The sequence below is a fragment of the Carlito syrichta genome, unplaced genomic scaffold (assembly GCF_000164805.1).
Source record: "Carlito syrichta isolate Samal-C Ts95f unplaced genomic scaffold, Tarsius_syrichta-2.0.1 Scaffold304318, whole genome shotgun sequence".
Lineage (NCBI taxonomy): Eukaryota > Metazoa > Chordata > Mammalia > Primates > Tarsiidae > Carlito > Carlito syrichta.
This window is the reverse complement of record NW_007248414.1, coordinates 80,787-100,948: the sequence shown is the minus strand read 5'-3', so window position 1 is coordinate 100,948 and position 20,162 is coordinate 80,787. Positions and strand designations below refer to the sequence as shown.

Sequence of the window (20,162 nt, the reverse complement as noted above, 5' to 3'; positions counted from 1 at the left end):
GTATGGAGTTTCTTTTATTGTGGATAAAAATATTCTAAAATTATCACAATGATGGTTGCACAAACCCATGAACATGCTAAAAAAAAAGCTAAATTGAATTATGTACTTTAAATGAGTGAATTGTACGATATGTGAATAATAACAGTAGAACTGTTAAGGATTATGGAAAGGTTCAGAGTAAAATTTGTCAACAGTAGATTCATGTTGGGTTATCACTGAAGAGAAAGAATGTTTAGTTACCTCTCTAAATCTCTGTGATTGATAGCTTAGGGAACCACCATGCTGTACCACAAAATGTCTCTGTGTGCCTGTCTAAGCCATACCACCGTGCACCTGGCAAATGGTCCATAAAAGTTAAGTGGTATTGTTTGGGGGAACTTTTATGTTCATTTGCTGTAATAGAATAACAGGACTGTGATCAGTCATTTACGGCTTTAATTCATTAGATGTTCATTTTTAGCCCAGAAATAAGTATGTCATTGTCTAGAGAATAATTTTATGTGTCCTGTTTTCAGATTCAAGCCCTTGAGCGTGCATATGATGATCTTTGTCAAATAGAACACATCACAGCCCTTCCTTACTTCTTAATCAAGTACGATGAGAACATGGTGCTGGTTTCCTTGCTTAAACACTACAGTGATTTCTTCCAAGGTGAAAGAACAAAGGTCAGACAAACTTTGAGTATCATTATATTATCTGGTAAAAAACCAAAACTGAAGTTCATGTTATGATAGACCACTGCAGAATTCCAACTCATTTAGATTTCCTTAGCCCTCCAGAGGATGTGTTAGAACATATCCTACTTACTTTATTTCTACCTTCTCCTACTCCCTTGTCATTTTCAAATCAGCTCCTCCAGATTTTTTAGCTGTGTTACATCTCAGAGTAATTTTGGATTCCTCACTTCCTGTTAAAACTAAAGTTCTTTCAGTTTTCTCTCCTAATGTATTTTACATCTATGTTTTCATTTACATTCCCAGAGCTCCCATGGTAGTTTAGATCCTCATTATCTCACTGCCATACAGTTAGAATCTTCTTACTTCCATCTCGCACAAAACCACTACAGAAAAATCTTCCTCAAACTACTCACATTGACTATATCACTATCCAAGAGCCTACTAGTGTCTTCCTTTTCTGCTTTATCTTCCACTATTTTCCTCATAAACCATTGCTCCAGCTAAGCCTGTCTGTTTTTTACTAAACTCTCCCACTCCAATCAAATATACCTAGAGCCTTTTTATTTTTTTGTTTTTCTTCATGTTGTATCATCATCCTAAAACATATTCTTCTGTTAAAACCTTAAGAAACTCTCTCTCTCCTTGAAATTCTACCTCTACCATGAAGCGTTTTCATGGATGTGGCTACAGATGACGCATTCCTATCTGAGCTCACTGTGCTTCTTCCCTGATCCTTATTTACAGGTCAAGTACCTTGTGCATGTTCCTCTTTGTGCCATAGTAGACGGTAAGCTCCTAAAGGGCAGGGCCCATGTCTTGTGACTCTGTGTTTATGTAGCATCTAGTACTTATCTGAGGCCCTCAGAAAAATTCTTCTGAGTGAATGAAAGAGTATTGTAAAGTGTATTTTAGAAGTGACCAGCTATGTAATAAGTTTCCTTAGCCATACAGGAGATTATGAATTACAAATAAAAGATTGATGAGTATTACGAAGTCATAAAATCAGTGGGATAATTTCAATAGCCGTGTGAATATATCAGAACTGGAAAAAGAGAGGCCTTTAATGGTCTGATTATTCCTTAACCTGAACTTAGGATGTTGTTTTTTAAGTCATATTTAAAAATCATCTACGTTAGTATTTTACTTTTCAGAAGAAGCCCTATTTAAATTGAGGACTGAGGATTGAATTTTTATTAAAATTTTTCTTTTCCCCCAGGAGGTTTCATAGAACTGAAGCTAAATTAGTGTAGCAGTAAGACTTACATTAATAATTTAAAGTCTAGTCTAGTGTGTGGTCCTAATGGAATAGCAGGCAGGATGCAGTGGCTTGTGTTTGAAAGCAAGTGTAGGTCAGCTTGTGTGTGATTAATCATTGGTCCTCCTCCAAAGTATACCTCTAACAAAATACCAACAGGTGGCAGAGTACCTTACAATTAAGTTTACAAAGTGCTTTCACTTTCACATACTTTTTATAACTGTGAAATAGGTGTTACTAGGATCTACATTTTTCTATTGGAAAAAAATAAGACTCAAAGTCACATGACCGAATTGTCTGATTCCAAAGTCCATTCCCTTTCTACCATTCCCTTTTCACATTGTTCAGGTGGAGGCAGTCTCTGCTTGACCTCTGGAATTAACTAAATCTGGATTTGACAGTCAGCATTGCCACTTGGTAGCTCTGTGATCTTGGGAACTGCATAACCTTTCTTCTCCTTAGTTTATCTGTTAAATGATGGTGGTACTACTTCTTACAAAGTCTTGTGAGGATTAAACATAAAAATGTGAATACAATGCCCAGCACATAGCAGGTTCTCAATATATAGCCATTTCCTTTTTCTTTCAACAGCAGCATATTTTGAACAGATCTCTAGGGTCTCCTCTAAAGTATCCTGTCCCTGAGACCAGCTGCCTGCCCGGTTCAGGCACATTGGCCTTCACTTGGTTAGGGTTGTATCTTAGGAAAGCCTGGATTAATCAGTGTATGTGATGAGCACCTACTTATAGACAAGAAGTTGGGAGGTATAGTTAAACCCATTCTCACACGACCTAAGGTCTTCAAGGGGTGATGAAGACATTGACTTGTGGAAAGCTACCTAGAAATTCAGGTAATGGGAGATAAGGGTCAAAGAAATGATGTGGGTGTTATTTTGTTTGGCTATGCCCTATATTATTCTAGAAAGAATCACCAGAAGCTGTGCAGCTTGATGGCCTCCTAGGAGTTTCATGGTCTTCTAGTTGGCCTTCCTACCTGTGGTTCTCAATGTTCCCATTTCTCCACCACACTGCTGCCCAAATGCATTTTCTGATTGTGCCGCTCTTCTACTGATAACCCTTCTACAGGTCTTATTGATTTCAAGGTAAAGTTGAAACTCCTTAGCTTGGCATTCAGGGCCCTTTTGATTCTATATCCTGCCTATACTCCAGCCTCATCTGATATTCCCAAGATGCACCCTGTGCTCTGGTTACACCTATACCCTCCAAATACTGCATGCTTTTCCCCATCTCTCTGCCTTCAGATGTGCCTTTCTCTCTGTTTTCTTTCTATCACCTGGCTAGTGCCTTACCCACCTTTCTGATTTGTCACTTTGAGAAGTGCTGGTGGATTTTGTGCAGGATTTTCACGTTCCTCTTCTATGTTCTTGTAGCAGCCTCCCTCCTAGCATTGACTGAGCTCCAGAGTACTCGTTGGCTTGTTTTTCTGCCCATCACATATCCCCAGCCAGCCTGCGAACAGCTTCAGTGCAGAGCCTTGTTTTACCCCAGTCTGCATCCCCAACACTTAGCGTAATGCCAGCCATTTAAGAGGCACATGATGTGAGGATGTTGAGAGGAAGGAGAGATCCTTATGGACTGGTATCATCAAGGAGGGCTTCAGGGGAGGGGGCAGGGGAAGTATGATTTGAACAGAAACCCAAATAAATGACTTCTGTAAAATCTAGACATCACTTGATTTTATTGCATTAGCCTAGTTCATTCTCTTTAGCATAATTGCAGTTTCCCTTTAGTATTCTTTGAATTATGACATTTCCTTGAAGGTTTTCACCCTGTTCTTTCAAAAATAGGCATTCTTTTTAGTATGAACTCCTGCAGTTGTGCTCTGGCTTCTTATTTTCTGCCTCTTTCTCTTACCAGCAGTTTGAACTCTGAGAAATCACTGTTCTTCTGTGTGCTTTGTATCTTCACATGTAAGATGAAGAAATGTTGGAATCCCTCTGGGCTTCTCTCTTTTTAGTCTATTTTCTCCTCTGGGTGATCTCACTGTGCCCAGGACTCCAGGAACCATTTCTTCACAAGTGACTCAATCTTCTGCCTCCAGCCTGAACCTCCTGCTGGATTCCAGGCCGCTTCATTCAACTGCCTGCTGGCCTTTTCCAACACCTCTGCTTCAGCACATTCTCACTGAACTCATCACCTTTGCTCCAATGCGGGTCCTCCTCCAGCACCACTGTCTTGGAATGATGCTGCCTCTGTCCAGTCACATGAGCCTGAAATCTGGGCATCCTGCTGGACACCTCTGTCCCTACCACCCCCGTGTCCTGTGGATTTCATGTTCAGTTGGCTGCCTTTGTGTTTCTTCTGCCACCCCTCTCAATCTCAGCTACCGTTGTCTTTCATCTGCTTCACTGCAGCAGCCTCCTTACAAGTCTCCTCATGCCCAGTATGGCCTCTCTTCAATCCATCCCTGTGTCATCCTCACATTTTTCTTTAGAAGAAAATGTGCAGATTTGATCATTTCACTCCCAGAATGAAACATGACTATCATCTTCCCTGTGCTCTGAGAATAGGAACTGAATTCTTTAAGATGTCATACAGGAGGCTTTGTGGCCTGGCCTCTGTGCAGATCTAGCCCTGAGTAATAACCCTGTTCCCTGCCATAGGGCTTTTTTAAGTGCCTTTCTTCTGGAACTCTCTTCTCTCCCCTTTCCACTTCTTCCTCTGTCCCCCTCCACATCCCTTTTGCTCTTTCTTCAAAGTTAAACTTAGCCATTTTCTTCTCAAGGAAACCTTCCTTGACCTATATAAAAAGATTTGTTTCTTTGTTGTGAATGCTCGTGGCACTGTGTATTCCTTCTTTGTAGTATTTCTTTTCTTTTCTTTCTTTTTTTTTTTTTTCAGTTCGGGTCTCATTCTGTCGCCTAGCGTGGAGTGCAATGGCCTGTCATAGCTCATTGTAGCCTCAACCTCAGACAATCTTCCTGACTCAGCCTCCTGAGTAGCTGGGACTACAGGTGCATGCCACCACATCTGGCTAATTTTTAAAATTTTTATAGAGATGAAATCTCACTTTGTCACCTAGGCTGGTCTTGAACTCCTGGGCTCAAGCGGTTCTCCTTTCTTGGCCTCCCAAAGTGCTAGGATTACAGGTGTGAGCCACACTAACTCCTTCTTTTTAGTATTTCACACAGTTGTACTTTTACATTTTCTTGAGTGATCATTGATTAATGTGTTTTTCTCCCATTTAAATGTAAGCTCCACCAGGGAAGCCACCCTGCCTTTGACTTCTCACTATTGCATCTGCCTGATGCGTGAAATCCAATGGATGAATACATTCATGCATGAATGAGGTGTGAAGCCTGGAGGCATGTGGAAAGCACCTGCGCAGTGCTTGACATACAGTAGGCCTTCAGTGAGTAGAGGTAGCTCCTAGTTAGGTTCATTCTAAGTGTTCTTTTTTTTCTTGAGTTGGGAGTCTCACTGTGTCGCCCAGGCTGGAGTGCAGTGGTATACTTATGGCCACCCCAGTGTCGATCTGTTGGGCTCCGGCAATCCTTCCACCTCATCCTTCCAAGGAGCTGGAATCATAGACGCGTGCTACCATGCCCGGCTAATTTTGATTTATTGTAGAGGCTAGGTCTCGTCAAGTTGCCTGGGCTGGTCTTGAACCCGCAGGCTTGGGCAGTCCCTTCACCTCGGCCTCCCAAAGTGCTGGGATTATAGGCTTGAGCCACTGAGTCCTGCCCCAAGTGCTCTTTTTAACGTAAGCATTCTGTTGTCTGGTTAAGACTATGCAGTTTGCAAGGCTTTTGCAAATTGTCAATGCACCTGAAGTTTATGTCTAGTAGTAAGTCACAGATATGGTTAGCGATCTGACAGGAGACAGAATATGGGGAAGATATGTGCTCATCAGTGGGTAACTTAGGGCAGTGGTTCTTAATTTGAGGTGAGGGTGGTGTAAATGCATAACCTCTTTGAGAATGTGGTGGAAGCAATGGATCACCACCTCAGAAAAATACATATTTACACATGGTTCTCCATCTAATGTCAGGGGACCCACAGAGCACTGAGACTGTTAGAGGCCCCATCTTGCAAGATGACGAAGGGAAAGACAGGAGTTAGCCAGCCTGGAAGGGAACCTCTGGGTTGCTGAAGTCAGGGCAGGAATGAGAGGTCTCTGTTCCAGGTCAGAGCAGTACCTTTTTACCTGGAGTACTGTGCACTCGTGTGGAGCCTTGGCTGGCTGTGTGAGAGTGGGTACTTGCCCCTGAAGACGGCACACTGCTAGCCACCAACAACTGGAGTTACCAGCATGGAGCTGGTCATTCACGTCTCACTCAATTTTACAACACCCTGCTAAGTGAGTAGTGTTGTCTCCATTTTTTAGCTGAGGAGGATGGAACAGAGGTTAGAGAATGGAAACCTTGTCACATGTGAATTAACCTTCCTCCTACAGCCAGAATACTTCCTATAGGGAAAAAGAAGCAGCCCCTTTTCTCTCTTTAGCTTGCAGTGTGCTGGGGTAGAGTAGGAAGGCCAACCTCAGGTCCTAATGGTAATGTAATGAGGCAGGCTTTCTGAGCCTCAGTTTCTAAGCATGTACAAGTGTACCGTAATGACACCCCCTTCCTTGTAGGTGGCTGCTAGAATTCAGAGATGATGGGTACAAGCAGGCTTCATTAAGTTGTACTCACATGTTCTAATTCCTCCCACTGTACTGTCTTAGGATAAGTTTGTCAGTTTTCACTTTCAAAAGAAAATTTTTTGGGCAATCCCTTTGGGTCCCCTCCCACTGTGGGAGCTTTCCTGTCCTCTCAATAAATCGTGCTTTCTCAAAAAAAAAAAAAGAAAAGAAGATTTTATTTGGATTAACCTCAGTCTACTGCTCCTTTTTTTTTTGAGTTGGAGTCTCACTCTGTCGCCCAGACTGGAGTGCGGTAGCCGCTCCTGGCCACCGCAACCTCGACTTGCTGGACTCTGGCAATCCTTCTGCCTCAGCCTTCCAAGTAGCTGCAACTACAGGCACGCGCTACCACGCCTGGCTAATTTTTTTTGATTTATTGTAGAGATGAGGTCTCGCCTGCCCAGGTGGGTCTCAAACCCGCGGGCTCAGGCAATCCACTCACCTCAGCCTCCCAAAGGCACGGGATTACAGGCTGAGCCACCGAACCTGGCTACAGCTCCTTAAAAATGAAATTTAAAGGCCCTTCTGGTCACGTAGCCAACTCTGCCTTTCTGGTCACGTAGCCAACTTTGCCAAGGTTAGGCAAACTTGCCTTTTTGGTTTAAGAAAAAAAAAAACTTGAAAGAAATAGAAGTGGTCCACATGCAAAGGAAGCTCCTCCTGAGATCAACAACCGCTGCCCCCCACATACGGGGAGGTTTTACCAGGCCTCTCGTGGTGCTTTCTTTAAATTAAAACTCAAAAGCAAATGCATCTGTGATTGCTTTCCTCTTATTTCTTGGATCACATATGGTTGGTAATATGATTGCTTAATGCCAGACTTCTTTGACTATCACTTCTAGTTAAAAATACTTGTCACATTATGACTCAGTACTCACTTTTATGCACATACTCATAAATCACTGAAACAAAATTTACACAAAATAAATCTTTCCTTTGTTCTGTTTAATCTTTTTGAAAAATTCTAGTTGTGACCCTCTAGGTGACTTAAGAATCACAAATAGTTCATCACCTGTAGTTTGAAAATGCTGTGTGACCAGTGTATGACATTTTGGGAATCCTGGTGAGTAAATGAACTGTACTATGCAAAGTTCCATTCATTGGTTTTATTTCCAGCCTTATCTCTCTGTTTTTAAAATCTCACAGAGTTCTTCATTTATTATTTGCAGTCTTAGGATTTCTTATTTGTTTGTTTGTTTGTTTTGAGTCAGAGGTCTTACTCTGTCACCCAGGCTGGAGTACAGTGGCACAATCACGGCTCACTGCAGCCTCAAACCCCTGCACTCAGGCAATCCTTCCTCTTCTGCCTCCTAAGTAGCTGGGACAACAGGCATGCGCCACCACACCTGGATGCTTTTCTGATTTTGTTGTAGAGACAGAGTCCCACTATATTGCCCAGGCTTGAACTCCTGAGCTTGAACTCCTGAGCTCAAGCAATCCTCCCACCTTGGCCTCCCAAAGTGCTGGGATTATAGACATAAGCCACCATGTCCGGCCTGCTTTAGGATTTTTAAGTAAACTTTTTGTATATTTCCCTCTAACATTTTTCGGGTGTGTTTTTAAAAACTAAGATTATACAGTATTTTGATTTATTATAGCATTTTTGCATAGTAGTATTACACTTTACATCAACATCTTTTTGAATGGATGAATGATGGTGTTTTTATCAAGTTTTTAAAATTTAGGCTTTTTATAATTCTTCACTATTAGGAACATCTTTGTACATGAAATTTTTCCTTTTTCTCTCCTTCCTTTCCCTCCCTATCCCCCATATTTTGAATTATTTCCTTAGAAAAGATTTCTAAATGTAGAAGTACTGGGCTAAAGAGTTTGAGTATTTTGAGGTTTATAATCAGTGGTGTACTGGTAAACGTTTAACAACCAGCTCTTGTAGGGGTAAGGGGAGTCCTGATTTTGTCATGTTTGCTTATTTCTGTGGTGTCAGTTCTGCCACCATGGCCAATTTCAAGCTACCAATGTGAAGTCACAGAGTGTGGAGTTGGGAAGAGACAGTAACAATTGGCTCTTGCAAACCTGTCTGGGCCATCTCCAGCATACCACTGCTTATATTAATAACTGTTGCCGACATCGCTTCTGCACTACACCAGAGTCCAGTCTCTTTCTCTCTCTCTCTTCTTCCCCCCAATCGCCGACGCCGTCTCCACCTTTGGGGTACCCTGAACCCGGCTGGAGCTGGTCTCCGGCAATTAAATAGTAAAGTGCCTGGATATAGTAAGTGCTGAATAAATATTAGCTATTACCATTTATTTTTTAGGCTGCATCTCCATTTCAGAAACATTAAAATGGAGGGAAGGAGGATGTCACTATCCCTTCAGTCTAAGAAATCTATTCCCAAATTACCCAGGAGAAAGGTTGAATTGGTAGCACGCAATCTGCGCTAACCCTTCGCAGCTGACTTTCACTTTAGTTGGGCCCAAAGGCAACGGGCCTGCAGAACTCACCGTGGCGATCTGGGTACTGGGAAGTCTCAGGCTGAATGGCTCTGGCTTTACTCCCATAGCCTGAAGATTGTCAGAACTTAAATGAGGGCAGCCAGTTTTGACAAATCACGCCCTTTCTAGCTTGGTAGGGCATAGACATGGCTCCAAAAAAAATAAAATAAAATAACTGTTGCCCCAACACCCTGCCAGCTTCCCTCATGCCAACTGTGTGCTCTTATCAGGATCAGATATTATCCAATTTAATGCATTAGTTAGGTGGTAAATGGGACTTGCTTAAGTTCTTATTTTTCTCAATGAAATGTGGATTCCACTTACTGGTCACAGTGACACTGTCTTGCTATAACAAAAAGTCATCTTTCAGGCCAGTTACTGTGATTACATTAAAAACAGCCCATAACACTATCCAATTGCCAGTCTTTTGGGAAAGCTTGCTGGACTCTTCTACTTCTTTCAGAGCAGTTATTGAAGATTGAATGTTTGGGAAATGTTTTGTAATTTCAGCAACATTAGCCTTTAATTCTAGGGCTTTAAAAATCTGTGGACAAGAGCAATAACAATGGAGCAACAATTTATATGCTATTAGTTGGGCTCTTTCTTCACTTAGTGATTTCTCTGCATCTTGTCAGCTGTCTGTGACTTTGAAATACATTAGATATTTGAAAAATGTCCCCTATTCTTTAAAAACATGTAATCTCCTTTGTGCATTTCCTGTTATATCAAGTGTTTGGATAATAAAGACAGCAATTTGTTACATGAGTATATTTTATGGGGGTCATTGTGGAAATTTCTCCAGCTGAAGACACTCAAGTTGACAATGTTGCCCACTTTTCTTTCTCACATTGTACCTTTACAGCAAATTGCTTAGTGGACTGAAGCCAAGTCATGACTGAACCATTTCAATGAATTGTATGCTCTCAGCCAAGTAGAAAGGAATGTTTATTTCATAAACCTTCCAAACAAAATTTTTCTTCAATTACATTTTGCTTCTTTCTACTGATTTGTATTATAAAAGGAAGTGATTTTCCCAAGTTCACATAATTTGTGACAAAACCAATTCTAAAACCCAGAAATCCTACCCAGTGATTATTTTTGAATGACATTTAGAAATTCTGGGCCAGGTGTGATGGTTTATGCCTATAATCCCAGCACTTTGGGAGGCTGAGGTAGGAAAATTGCCTGAGCTCAGGAGTTTTAGACCAACCTAGGCAATATAGTGAGACCTTGTCTCTATACAAAAATAAACGAGTTAACTGGATGTGGTGGTATGCACCCGTAGTCCCAGCTACTCGGGAGGCTGAGGTGGAAGGAGTCTAGGAGGCTGCAGTGAGCCAGGGTGACAGAGTAAGACCCTAACTCAAAAAAAAAAAAAAAAATATGTTTAACGCTGTATAACCTGGTTTACCTAGCATTATCCCAACTAATTCCTTTAATAATTGAGGTTCCTGAGTTGGTTCCTAAAGCACTTAAAGATGTTGGAGTCACTTTATTTTTTTTTATTTTTTCCAGCTGGAGTCTCACTTTGTGTCCAGGCTGGAATGCAGTGGCATGCTCACGGCCACCGCAGCCTCAGCTTGCTGGGTTCAGGCTATCCTGCCTCAGCCTTCCAAGTAGCTGGAGCTACAGGCATGTCACCACACCTGTTTAATTTTTAGATTTATTGTAGAGAGAAGATCTCGCCAAGTTGTCTTGAATCCCTGGGCTCAGGCATTCCTCTTGCCTCTGCCTCTCAAAATGCTGGGATTACAGGCATGAGCCACCGTGCCCAGCTTATAGTCACTTTTGAATGATGTTCAGCCTAAAGTCAAATGAATGTCATCATTTTCCTATCTGATGTCTGCCCTCTGCAGTCAGGCCTCATTTGGGTAAGATAGTTACCTTAAAGTGTTCTTAAGCTGACCTCCCTTTGTTGGTAAGTGACAGATTTTCCTCTTCAGCAGGTCATTCCTGTTCTGTATAGCTCATCTTAGGTCAGGTTGCTCTAAGAAACTTATTCCTGGTCTTTTCTGCCAAAAAAAAAAAAAAAAAAGAGTTTTTTTTATTACCTTTCTACTCCATTGCCTTTTTCTTAGCATCAGAAGTATGCTTGTTCTTTGAAATCAGGCATCTACTTGTAGCATCTAATATAGCATTCTAATTCATATAATTTAGATATCATTTGGTTCCAACTCTACATTTTCAAATGATAAGAACTAGACCCTGAGAAAATTATATAAACTAGAACTTATCTCCTTCTTTTCTCTGCCAGTTTAAAAAAATAGTCTTGAGGCCAGGTGCAGTGACTGAAGCCTGTAATCCCAGCACTTTGGGAGGCCAAAGCAAGAGGATTTAGCCCAGGTGTTCGAGACCAGCCTGAGCAACTTGGTGAGACCTTGTCTCTACAATATATCAAAAAATTAGCTAGGCATGGTAGCTCATGCCTGTAGTTCCGGCTGCTTGGAAGGCTGAGACAGAAGAATCGCCTGAGCCCAGCAAGTCGACGCTGGGGTGGCTGTGAGCATGCCACTGCACTCCAGCCTGGGTGACAGAGTGAGACTCTGACTTAAAAAAAAAAAAAAAACCTTGGAACTGAAAATAGATAACTCTGTACAGTCATGTTCCATATAATGGTATTTTGGTCAATAATGGATCATATATGCATCAGTGATCCCATGAAATTATTATAATACTGTATTCTTACTGTACCTTTTCTATGTTTAGATATATACACCACTGTTAAAATTGTCTACAGCATTCCGTATAGTCACATGCTGTACAGGAGTATAACCTAAGATCAGTAGGCCATCCATACTGCCTAGGTGTGTAGGAGGTTTGTGTAATTTGCACTCTGTGATGTTCACATAGTGATGAAATTGCCTAATGATGCATTTCTCAGAACATAGCCTTGTCATTAAGCAACGCATGTAGTTTGTCTGGCAGATGCTGTTTGTCACAGATGACAGAGGGGAACTGACAGAGGTATCCCTGGTGGAAGAGTGGCAGGCAGTGGTGGTCAACTGGACCAGAAGAACTCAGTGAAGACAACTTTTCATTGTAGAGGAGGTGTAGGCTGGAGATCGCTTTCTCAGAGTTCTCTCGCCTCTCATATTCTCACTCAGGAGAATCCTAGTGTTAAAATATCATTGGGTGGAGAAACTGTAACACTGAAAAAAGAAATAGGGGAGGAAAAGGAACTTACTGAGATGCTGCATCACGGTTTTGCATGGAAGTTTCAGGTCTCTGTCAGTCAGAAATCACATTTCCCCTTCTAGCTGCCTCTCAGGATCCCTGCCCAAGGTATTGAGTAGGGGGATTCATATACTGAACCCTGGAGGAATTTACAAATTCTGTCATCTTTTCAGTAGTTATTTGCTGAGTACCAGGTACTGTGTTAGGTACTAGAGATGGAAAGATGAATATGACAGACATGGCTCCTGCCCTCATAGTCCAGGAAAAGAAACAGCTATGAAATGCATCCTGTATTTTCTTCGTTCTAAAATGTCTTTTTCTTCTTAATTTTTCCAAAATCAGGACTTTTTTGCAATTGTGAATAAATGTGGTGGTGTCCCCACCCTTTTCCTGCCCAATTTGAAAATACATTTTATAGTTTATGGTGTCTTGAATCAGGAAAATACAGTGGCTTAACAAACAATCAGTCACAATAAGAAAAAATGTAGAATGCAGTGAGCTCTGTTTGAAGCAAATACTCATTTTCTCCTCCTTAGACTGTAGGCAGGTAGTACTGAAATGATTGTGTGCATAAGAATCCCATGAGGTGTTCACCAGATATGAAGGTGTTGGTACCTAGAGAGGTCTGGGATCAGATTGGGTGTGTGTATGTTGGGGGGGTAGTGCAAGTCCATCAAGCTTCCAAGCAGTTCTGATGCAAGTGGTCTGTGGTGGACCATACTTTGAGAAACTCTGCTGCAGACTATCAGCAAAAGTTTGTTTGCAGCCTGGCTGCATATTAGAATCACCTGGGGTTCTTTTAAAACAACTAACACTCAGGCCAAACCCCAGACTGATTAAATCAGAACAATGGAGGTGAGGCCCAGACAGCAGTTCAGTATTTTTGAAAGTTTTCTAGATGATGCCCAAGCATGTTCAAGTTTGACAATCACAGTTAATAGAGGGTTGAGGAAAGGAGCAATGCTTCCGAAACATCTATGGGCATATGAGTCACCTGGATTCTTACTAAAATGCAGACTCTGGTTCGGTTCAGCAGGTCTGGGGGAGGGAGCCTGGGATTCTGCATTTCTGTCAGGCTCCCAGAGGATGCTGATGCATGCCTGCTGCTGGTACTTAGACCACATTTTGAGGAGCTTGAGAAAACGCAGATAGTAAAAAAAATAGCCTACAGATGTTTTGTTTTCTTTTGTCTATAAGATCACCCTCTCTAATGGTTCCCGAATTCAAGTCTATGGACTGGACCAGCTGTATCAGAATTACTCAGGAACTTGATACAGAAAAAAGATGCAGATTGCTGGGCTCACTACTGGAGATTCTATCACTAATAATGATACTCGTACTACTATGTGCCAGACTTTTCATGGTCAGTATGCAGCTCACGTAATCCTCACTACAACTCTGTGAAATAGGTAGTACTGTTTTCTCTATGATTCAGATTAAAAAGCTGAGTCTTTCAAAGGGTTGACTACTTTGCCCTAGCCACTCATTTAGTAAGAGGCGAGTATTCTTGGTACGTTCTATTTGTAAAAGTTCTCTAGACACTGATGATGTTTTAGTCCTCTGTGGAAAAGGATATCTCAAATAAAGGTATCCTGTATTTCCTCAAATGGTGTCCATAGAATATGAACCTATTGGTATTAAATATGAATCTACCTATTTGCATTTAAGACTTGAAAAGGAATCTCTTCATTTTAGGAATAAGAAAATGTATGATCAAGAAGGCAGCAAATATTTTTAAAGAATTTCTTTGAAATGGTGCAATAATTATCTGTAAGATAATAGTAACATTCATTTTCAGGGACTTCCTGAGCGTAGGTGAAGACTATTTAATGGTGCTTCAAAAGGAAATAGAAAAAAGTTTGATATACCAGCACAGTGAAATGCCATTTAGCCACTACTCACAATAGTTGTGGAACAATATTTACTGGCGTGGAAGATAATTCACAATATGAGATATAAAACAGTATTTATAGCATAGTTCTATTTTGTTTAAAAGTTACAGTAACTAAAATGTATTTATGCAAAGAAGAAGGCTATGAATGGTTATGTACCAAGATGTTAATAGTAATTCTCTCTGTTTGGTGGGGTTATGGGTGTTCTTTCTTTTTTTTTCAGTCTGAATATTAGGTAAGCTCTTTCTTTGTAACTGACACTGTACCGAGTATTATGGAAAGAAATGGAAGTGTTGGGCTGATTTTACCTTTACAGAACTAATTGGATCTAGATTAAACAAAATTATGTCAGCCGTATTTTTATTTAATCCATGCTATACTTTATAAAGGAAATCTATGTGTTAATTTATGCTTCTCTGCTTGCTGTCGTCCCTCTCTTCCCCTGCTTCTCTTCTCCCATGAACTGATCATGGAGCAATGAGAAAAATACTCCCTGCTCTCTAGATGCTTATTGTCTTTTTTTAAAAATGAACTTTGAATTTTTGAATAATTTTAGATTAGCAGAAGTTAGTTGCAAAGTCAGCACAGAGAATTCCCACATACTTCACCTAGTTTCACTTTTCTCTAATGTTATCACCTTATATTACCATGATAAATTTGTCAAGACCAAGACACCATCATGAGTATATTATTATTAACTCAACTCTATGCTTTATTCAGACTTCACCAGTTTTTCCAGTAGCATCTTCTTTCTCTTCTAGGTTCCAATCCAGTAGATCTCATTTCATTCTGTTATCCTGTCCTTCGTCTCCTCTGGCCTGTAATAGTTTCTCAGATATTCTTTGTTTTTAATGACTTTGACAGTTTTGAGGAGTACTGGTTAGTTATTTTTGCAGAATGTCCCTTAATTTGAGTTTGTCTGGTGTTTTCTTGTAATTTGACAGGGATTATGGCTTTTGGGAAAGAATTGCACTAAGTGAAGTACCTTTGTCATCATGATATCCACATGACATCCTTGATAATGTTAAATTGGTCACCTGGTTAAGGTCATGTTTGCCAGGTTACTCCACTGTAAAGTTACTATTTTTTCTTTGGAGGCGAGTCACTAAGTCCAACCACCCTCAAGAAGGGAGAAGAATTAAGTTTTGCTCCTGAAGAGGGTAGTATCTACATAGATTGTTTGGAAACCTTTAAGAAAGGCTTGTTCCTAATTCAGTTCTTTACTTATATCAGTGTGGGCTCGTAGATATTTACTTTATACTTTGGGTTATAATTCAACACTATAGTATTTATTTTGTTACTCAGAATGCTTCAACCTTTGCCACTGAGAAATCTTTCAGTTGGCTCTGGTGTCCTTTTGGCCTGCCTCATCCTTTTGTTTTTGGAGTACCTCCTATTTTCTGGTATACAAGACGTTTTGGTTCATCTTGTATTTTGCCTGCCTGAGCCCTAGAATTAACCGTGTGTCCAAGGAACCCTCATTTCTTTTTCTTGAAAATGACATTGAGAAATCAAGATCTGGATGCTTATTGTCTTTGAGAGGAAGGGGATGGGCTGGGCATGGTGGCTCATGCCTGTAATCTCAGCATTTTGGGAGGCTGAGGCGAGAGGATTGCCTAGGCCTAGGGGTTCGAGACCAGCCTCAACAACCTTGTGAGATCTCATCTCTATAATAAATCAAAAAAATTAGCTGGACATGTTGGTGCATGCCTGTAGTTCCAACTGCTTGGAAGGCTGAAGCAGAAGGATTGCCTGAGCCCAGCAGGTTGAGGCTGCTGTGGCCATGAACATGCCACTGCACTCCAGCCTGAGAGACAGAGTGAGAATCCAACTCAAAAACAAACAAACAAACAAAAAAAAAAAACAAGAGGGAGACAGAAAAAGTGAAAAATGGGGAGGACATGGTAGCTCATGCCTGTAATCTCAGTACTTTAGTAGTCCAAGGCAGGAGGATCTCTTGAGGACAGGAGTTCAAGACCAGCCTGGGCAACATAGCAAGATCTTGTCTCTACAAAAAATAAAATAAATAGCTGGCCATGGTGACATGCACCTGTAGTCCCAGGTACTCAGGAGGCTGAGGCACGAGGATTGCTGGAGCCTAGGAATTCGAGACTGTAGTGAGCTAGGATTGCACTACTGCACTCCAGCCTTGGTTACAGAGGGAGAAGTGGTAAAAAAAAAAAAAAGGAAGAAAAAATGAAAAGTGGTATAAATAATGCTCAAAGAACCATAGAAATTGGGGAAGGCTTCACTGAAGAAATGGTATTTTAAATTGAATAGAGCTTTCCAGATAGAGGTCAGGGTTGGAGTGGGATGGGAAAGGGACAGGAGAAAATATATGTTAGCAAAAATCAAAGGTAACTGACTTTTTAATTTGATCTGACTGTAGACTTACAGTGGTAGGGGCCCTTCTTTGATATTCTTTTTTTAAAATCTGGGTCTCATTTTGTCGTTCAGGCTGAAGTGCAGTGGTACAATCACAGCTCACTGCAGCCTTGACCTCCCAGGCTCAAGCAATCCTCCCGCCTCAGCCTCTCGAGTAGTTGGTACTACAAACACCTGGCTAATTTTTTTATTTTGTGTAGAGACAATGTCTTACTTTGTTGCCTAGACTGGTCGCAAACTCCTGGGATCATGCAATCCTCCCACTTTGGCCTCTTTGGGGGGCTGGGATTACAGGCATGAGCTACTGCACCTGACTTTGATTTTCTCATTACATAGAAATTAGCTATTTTAACAGATTATATTTCTTAAGAGAGGATTTTCTATATATAAGTCCTGACTTCATTCCTTACCTTTCTTCCTTCTAAATATATCTAGCTCTTGCTCTCAGCCAGGCCCAATGCATGTACAGGGGGTGCAGAGAAAAAATTGACAGCTCTTTCCCTCAAAAGTTCTGTTGTCCAGTGTGAGATCTTTTCGCTTACCTGTAGCCTTTCACCAGATGTCTAACTTTTAATGTTTTGCAGAAAACATAAAAAAGCAAAGAAGTATTAGCAATGTCTGTATTGTGACTCTGACATGATACTTGACTCACTTAGAAAGTCTTTTCTGTTCACAGATAACAATTGGTGTATATGATCCCTGTAACTTAGCCCAGTACCCTGGATGGCCTTTGAGGAATTTTTTGGTCCTAGCAGCCCACAGATGGTATTTACAAGAGTGTGTGTGTGTCTGTCTGTCTATCTTTGTCTGTATGTGTTTGACAGTGTGTCTGCCTATGTCTGTATCTCTGTTTTCCCAAATGTATTATTTTCATTTCGGGCATGGAGACTAGATAGTAAATCAATAAGTCAGTCGTAATCCACTTTCCATACTGGTGAGCCAGTAAGCATGTCTGTGAGAGAGCTGTAGACTTACCACTTTGTGTTAAAGATATTTTAGCCTGTGGTAAGGTGGGTCACCAGAAGTTCTGACACTGAAATTCTATAGCCTTCCTTTTCAGCTGTCTGGGTTGCTTTCAGATAGGATTTTTCCTGTTACTATCGTCCTCTATTTTTTCTAACCCCAAAATAATTAAAACAGAGGGTATCTAAAAGGCCAATATACATTTGAAAAGATGCTCAACATCTTTAGTCATCAAGAAAATAAAATTAAAGCCATAATGAAATGCTACTACATGCCCACCAAAAGGACAACACAAAGGACCATACCAGTTGTTGCTGAAGATGTGGAGTGATTGGAACTCTTAAACGCTGCTGGAAAAATGTTTGGCAGTATCTAACATATTAAAAATATTTATGACTCAGTGACGTTACTTTCAAGTCACAGAAATGCATACACAGATACAAGAAAAACACATATACAAGAATGTTTACAGAATCATTGTTCTTAACCAAAAACTGGGAATAACCCACATGCCCTGCAATAAAGAAATGACTAATAAGTTGTAGTATATCCCTTACGAGGAAAACCATGTTGTAGAGAATGCGAATGAACTATTGATACATATATCATCATGGATGAATTTTAAAAACATAATGTTGAGAACCTAAAATAATACAATGTTGGACCTAAAAAATTACATCTATGATTCCACTTATGTAAAGTTCAAAACAGGCAAAACCAATGAAGACTTGAGTAGTTGTTACTGAGACAAGCTCCTTTTTGCTTTTTGTGTGTCTGCTTTACTTAAACAGTAATGTTTATTTAAAAATACAAAGACAGATAAGTTATAGATTGTCCCCTCTGTGGGACAATCTGTTATCCAAGTGGTAAGTCTGTATAGTGCACATGGACTTCCCAACTCCTGACCAAGGTGCTCCTTCATAAAATGGAAATTCAGCCAGGCTCGGTGGCTCAGCCTGTAATCCCATGCCTTTGGGAGGCTGAGGTGAGTGGACTGCCTGAGCCCACGGGTTCATGACGCGCCGGGGCAACTTGGCGAGACCTCATCTCTACAATAAATCAAAAATTAGCTGGGCGTGGTAGCGTGTGCCTGTAGTTCCAGCTACCTGGAAGGCTGAGGCGGAAGGATCGCCGGAGCCCAGCAGGTCGAGGCTGCGGTGGCCGGGAGCAGCCACTGCACTCCAGTCTGGGAGATAGAGTGAGACTCCAACTCAAAAAAAAAAAGGAAATTCAGCTGAGAGGGAGACCAGAGAACCTGTGTCTTAGCAGTTCTTTTTAAATGCCGGGCTCGGTGGCTCAGCCTGTAATCCCGCGCCTTTGGGAGGCTGAGGTGAGTGGATTACCTGAGCCCGCAGGCTCGAGACCCGCCTGGGCTGCGAGACCTCATCTCTACAATAAATCAAAAAATGAGCCGGGCGTGGTAGCGCGCGCCTGTAATTCCGGCTACTCGGAAGGCTGAGGCGGAAGGATCGCCGGAGCCCAGCAGGTCGAGGCTGCGGTGGCCGGGAGCGGCCACTGCACTCCAGTCTGGGTGACAGAGTGAGACTCCAACTCAAAAAAACAAAACAAAAAAATAAATAAATAAATATCTTGTGGAGCATTCCCCTGCATTTAAAAGTTTCATTTGTTAGAATTATTTATGTGCAATGTGGTTGTTATATGAAATTCACCTAGAAAGAAATCATAGCCAATTCATTGTTTAGCCTCTAAATGCTTGGATAGAGGAAGCATATATGAATATGTTCAAAATCTTTCAAAGGTTAAGGCCATCCCATGAGGGTATCAGAGAGGCAAAATTACAAAGAATTGAATTCTCTCAACTGGATTGCTGAAGCTCTTATGTGAGCTCTTTCTTTTCCTTCCTTAAAAATAAATAAATAAATAAATGAAAACCCGGGGCATGACAACAGGAGTAGCAGTTTCCAGTCTGTTGAAGTCCTTTGCTTCCGGGACCGCACCATGCAGGGGGCGAGAGACGTTGCCCACAGCATCATCTTCGAAGTGAAGCTTCCAGAAATGGCATTTAGCCCAGGTAATTTGCTGGTCTTTGAGAATGCATATAATTATCATTTATCAGAAACTGAATCAGGTTTACTTTCTTTTCATCACTTCACAATGGTAGCCAAAGGGAGAGAAAGGAACAACTCCTACCATTTTACCCTTGTGAACACCTACTTTGAACAGAGGGCATGCTCTCCTATTCAGACTGGAACAAAGGCAAAGGTTGTCACCAGAAATTTTCTCCAGGCAGTTTTTTCAGTCTTGAGGATTTTTCCCTCTAGTTTTCATTTTTGTTTAACAAAATCTTTATTTCTGTCTGTTCTTAAAGGACAGATGAAATATTAATGTGCTTACATATTTGTTTGTTATATGCTTAAAGATGTGCATGATCTTATTGTATAGTAGACCAGATAGCAAAAATGCCATTTCTCCTCCACATTTAATATTTTCTTTTCACCAGGGCAGTGGCTCATGCCTGTAAGGGGGCCGAGCTGTGAGGATCGCATGAGTTCAGGAGTTTGAGGTCATACTGGGCAACACAGCGAGACCTTGTCTCTACAAAAATAAAAAAAGGCCAGCCTTGATGGCTCAGCCTGAAATCCCAGCACTTTGGGAGACTGAGGCGAATAGATTGCCTGAGCCCATGGGTTCAAGACTAGCCTGGGCAACTTGGCGAGACCTCATCTCTACAATAAATAAAAAACTAGCCAGGCGTGGT

General features: G+C 41.2%; 1 protein-coding gene across 1 annotated transcript in view; it reads left to right on the top strand.

The window, feature by feature from the left end:
• The window catches only part of ATG7 (autophagy related 7), a 148,762-nt gene that overhangs the window by 49,048 nt on the left and 79,552 nt on the right, over nucleotides 1–20,162 (top strand). The window contains exons 7-9 of the mRNA XM_021713167.1: nucleotides 516–665; nucleotides 17,157–17,245; nucleotides 19,354–19,475. Of these exons, the coding sequence (XP_021568842.1) occupies nucleotides 516–665; nucleotides 17,157–17,245; nucleotides 19,354–19,475 (361 nt within the window). The remainder of the gene's footprint in view (nucleotides 1–515; nucleotides 666–17,156; nucleotides 17,246–19,353; nucleotides 19,476–20,162) is intronic.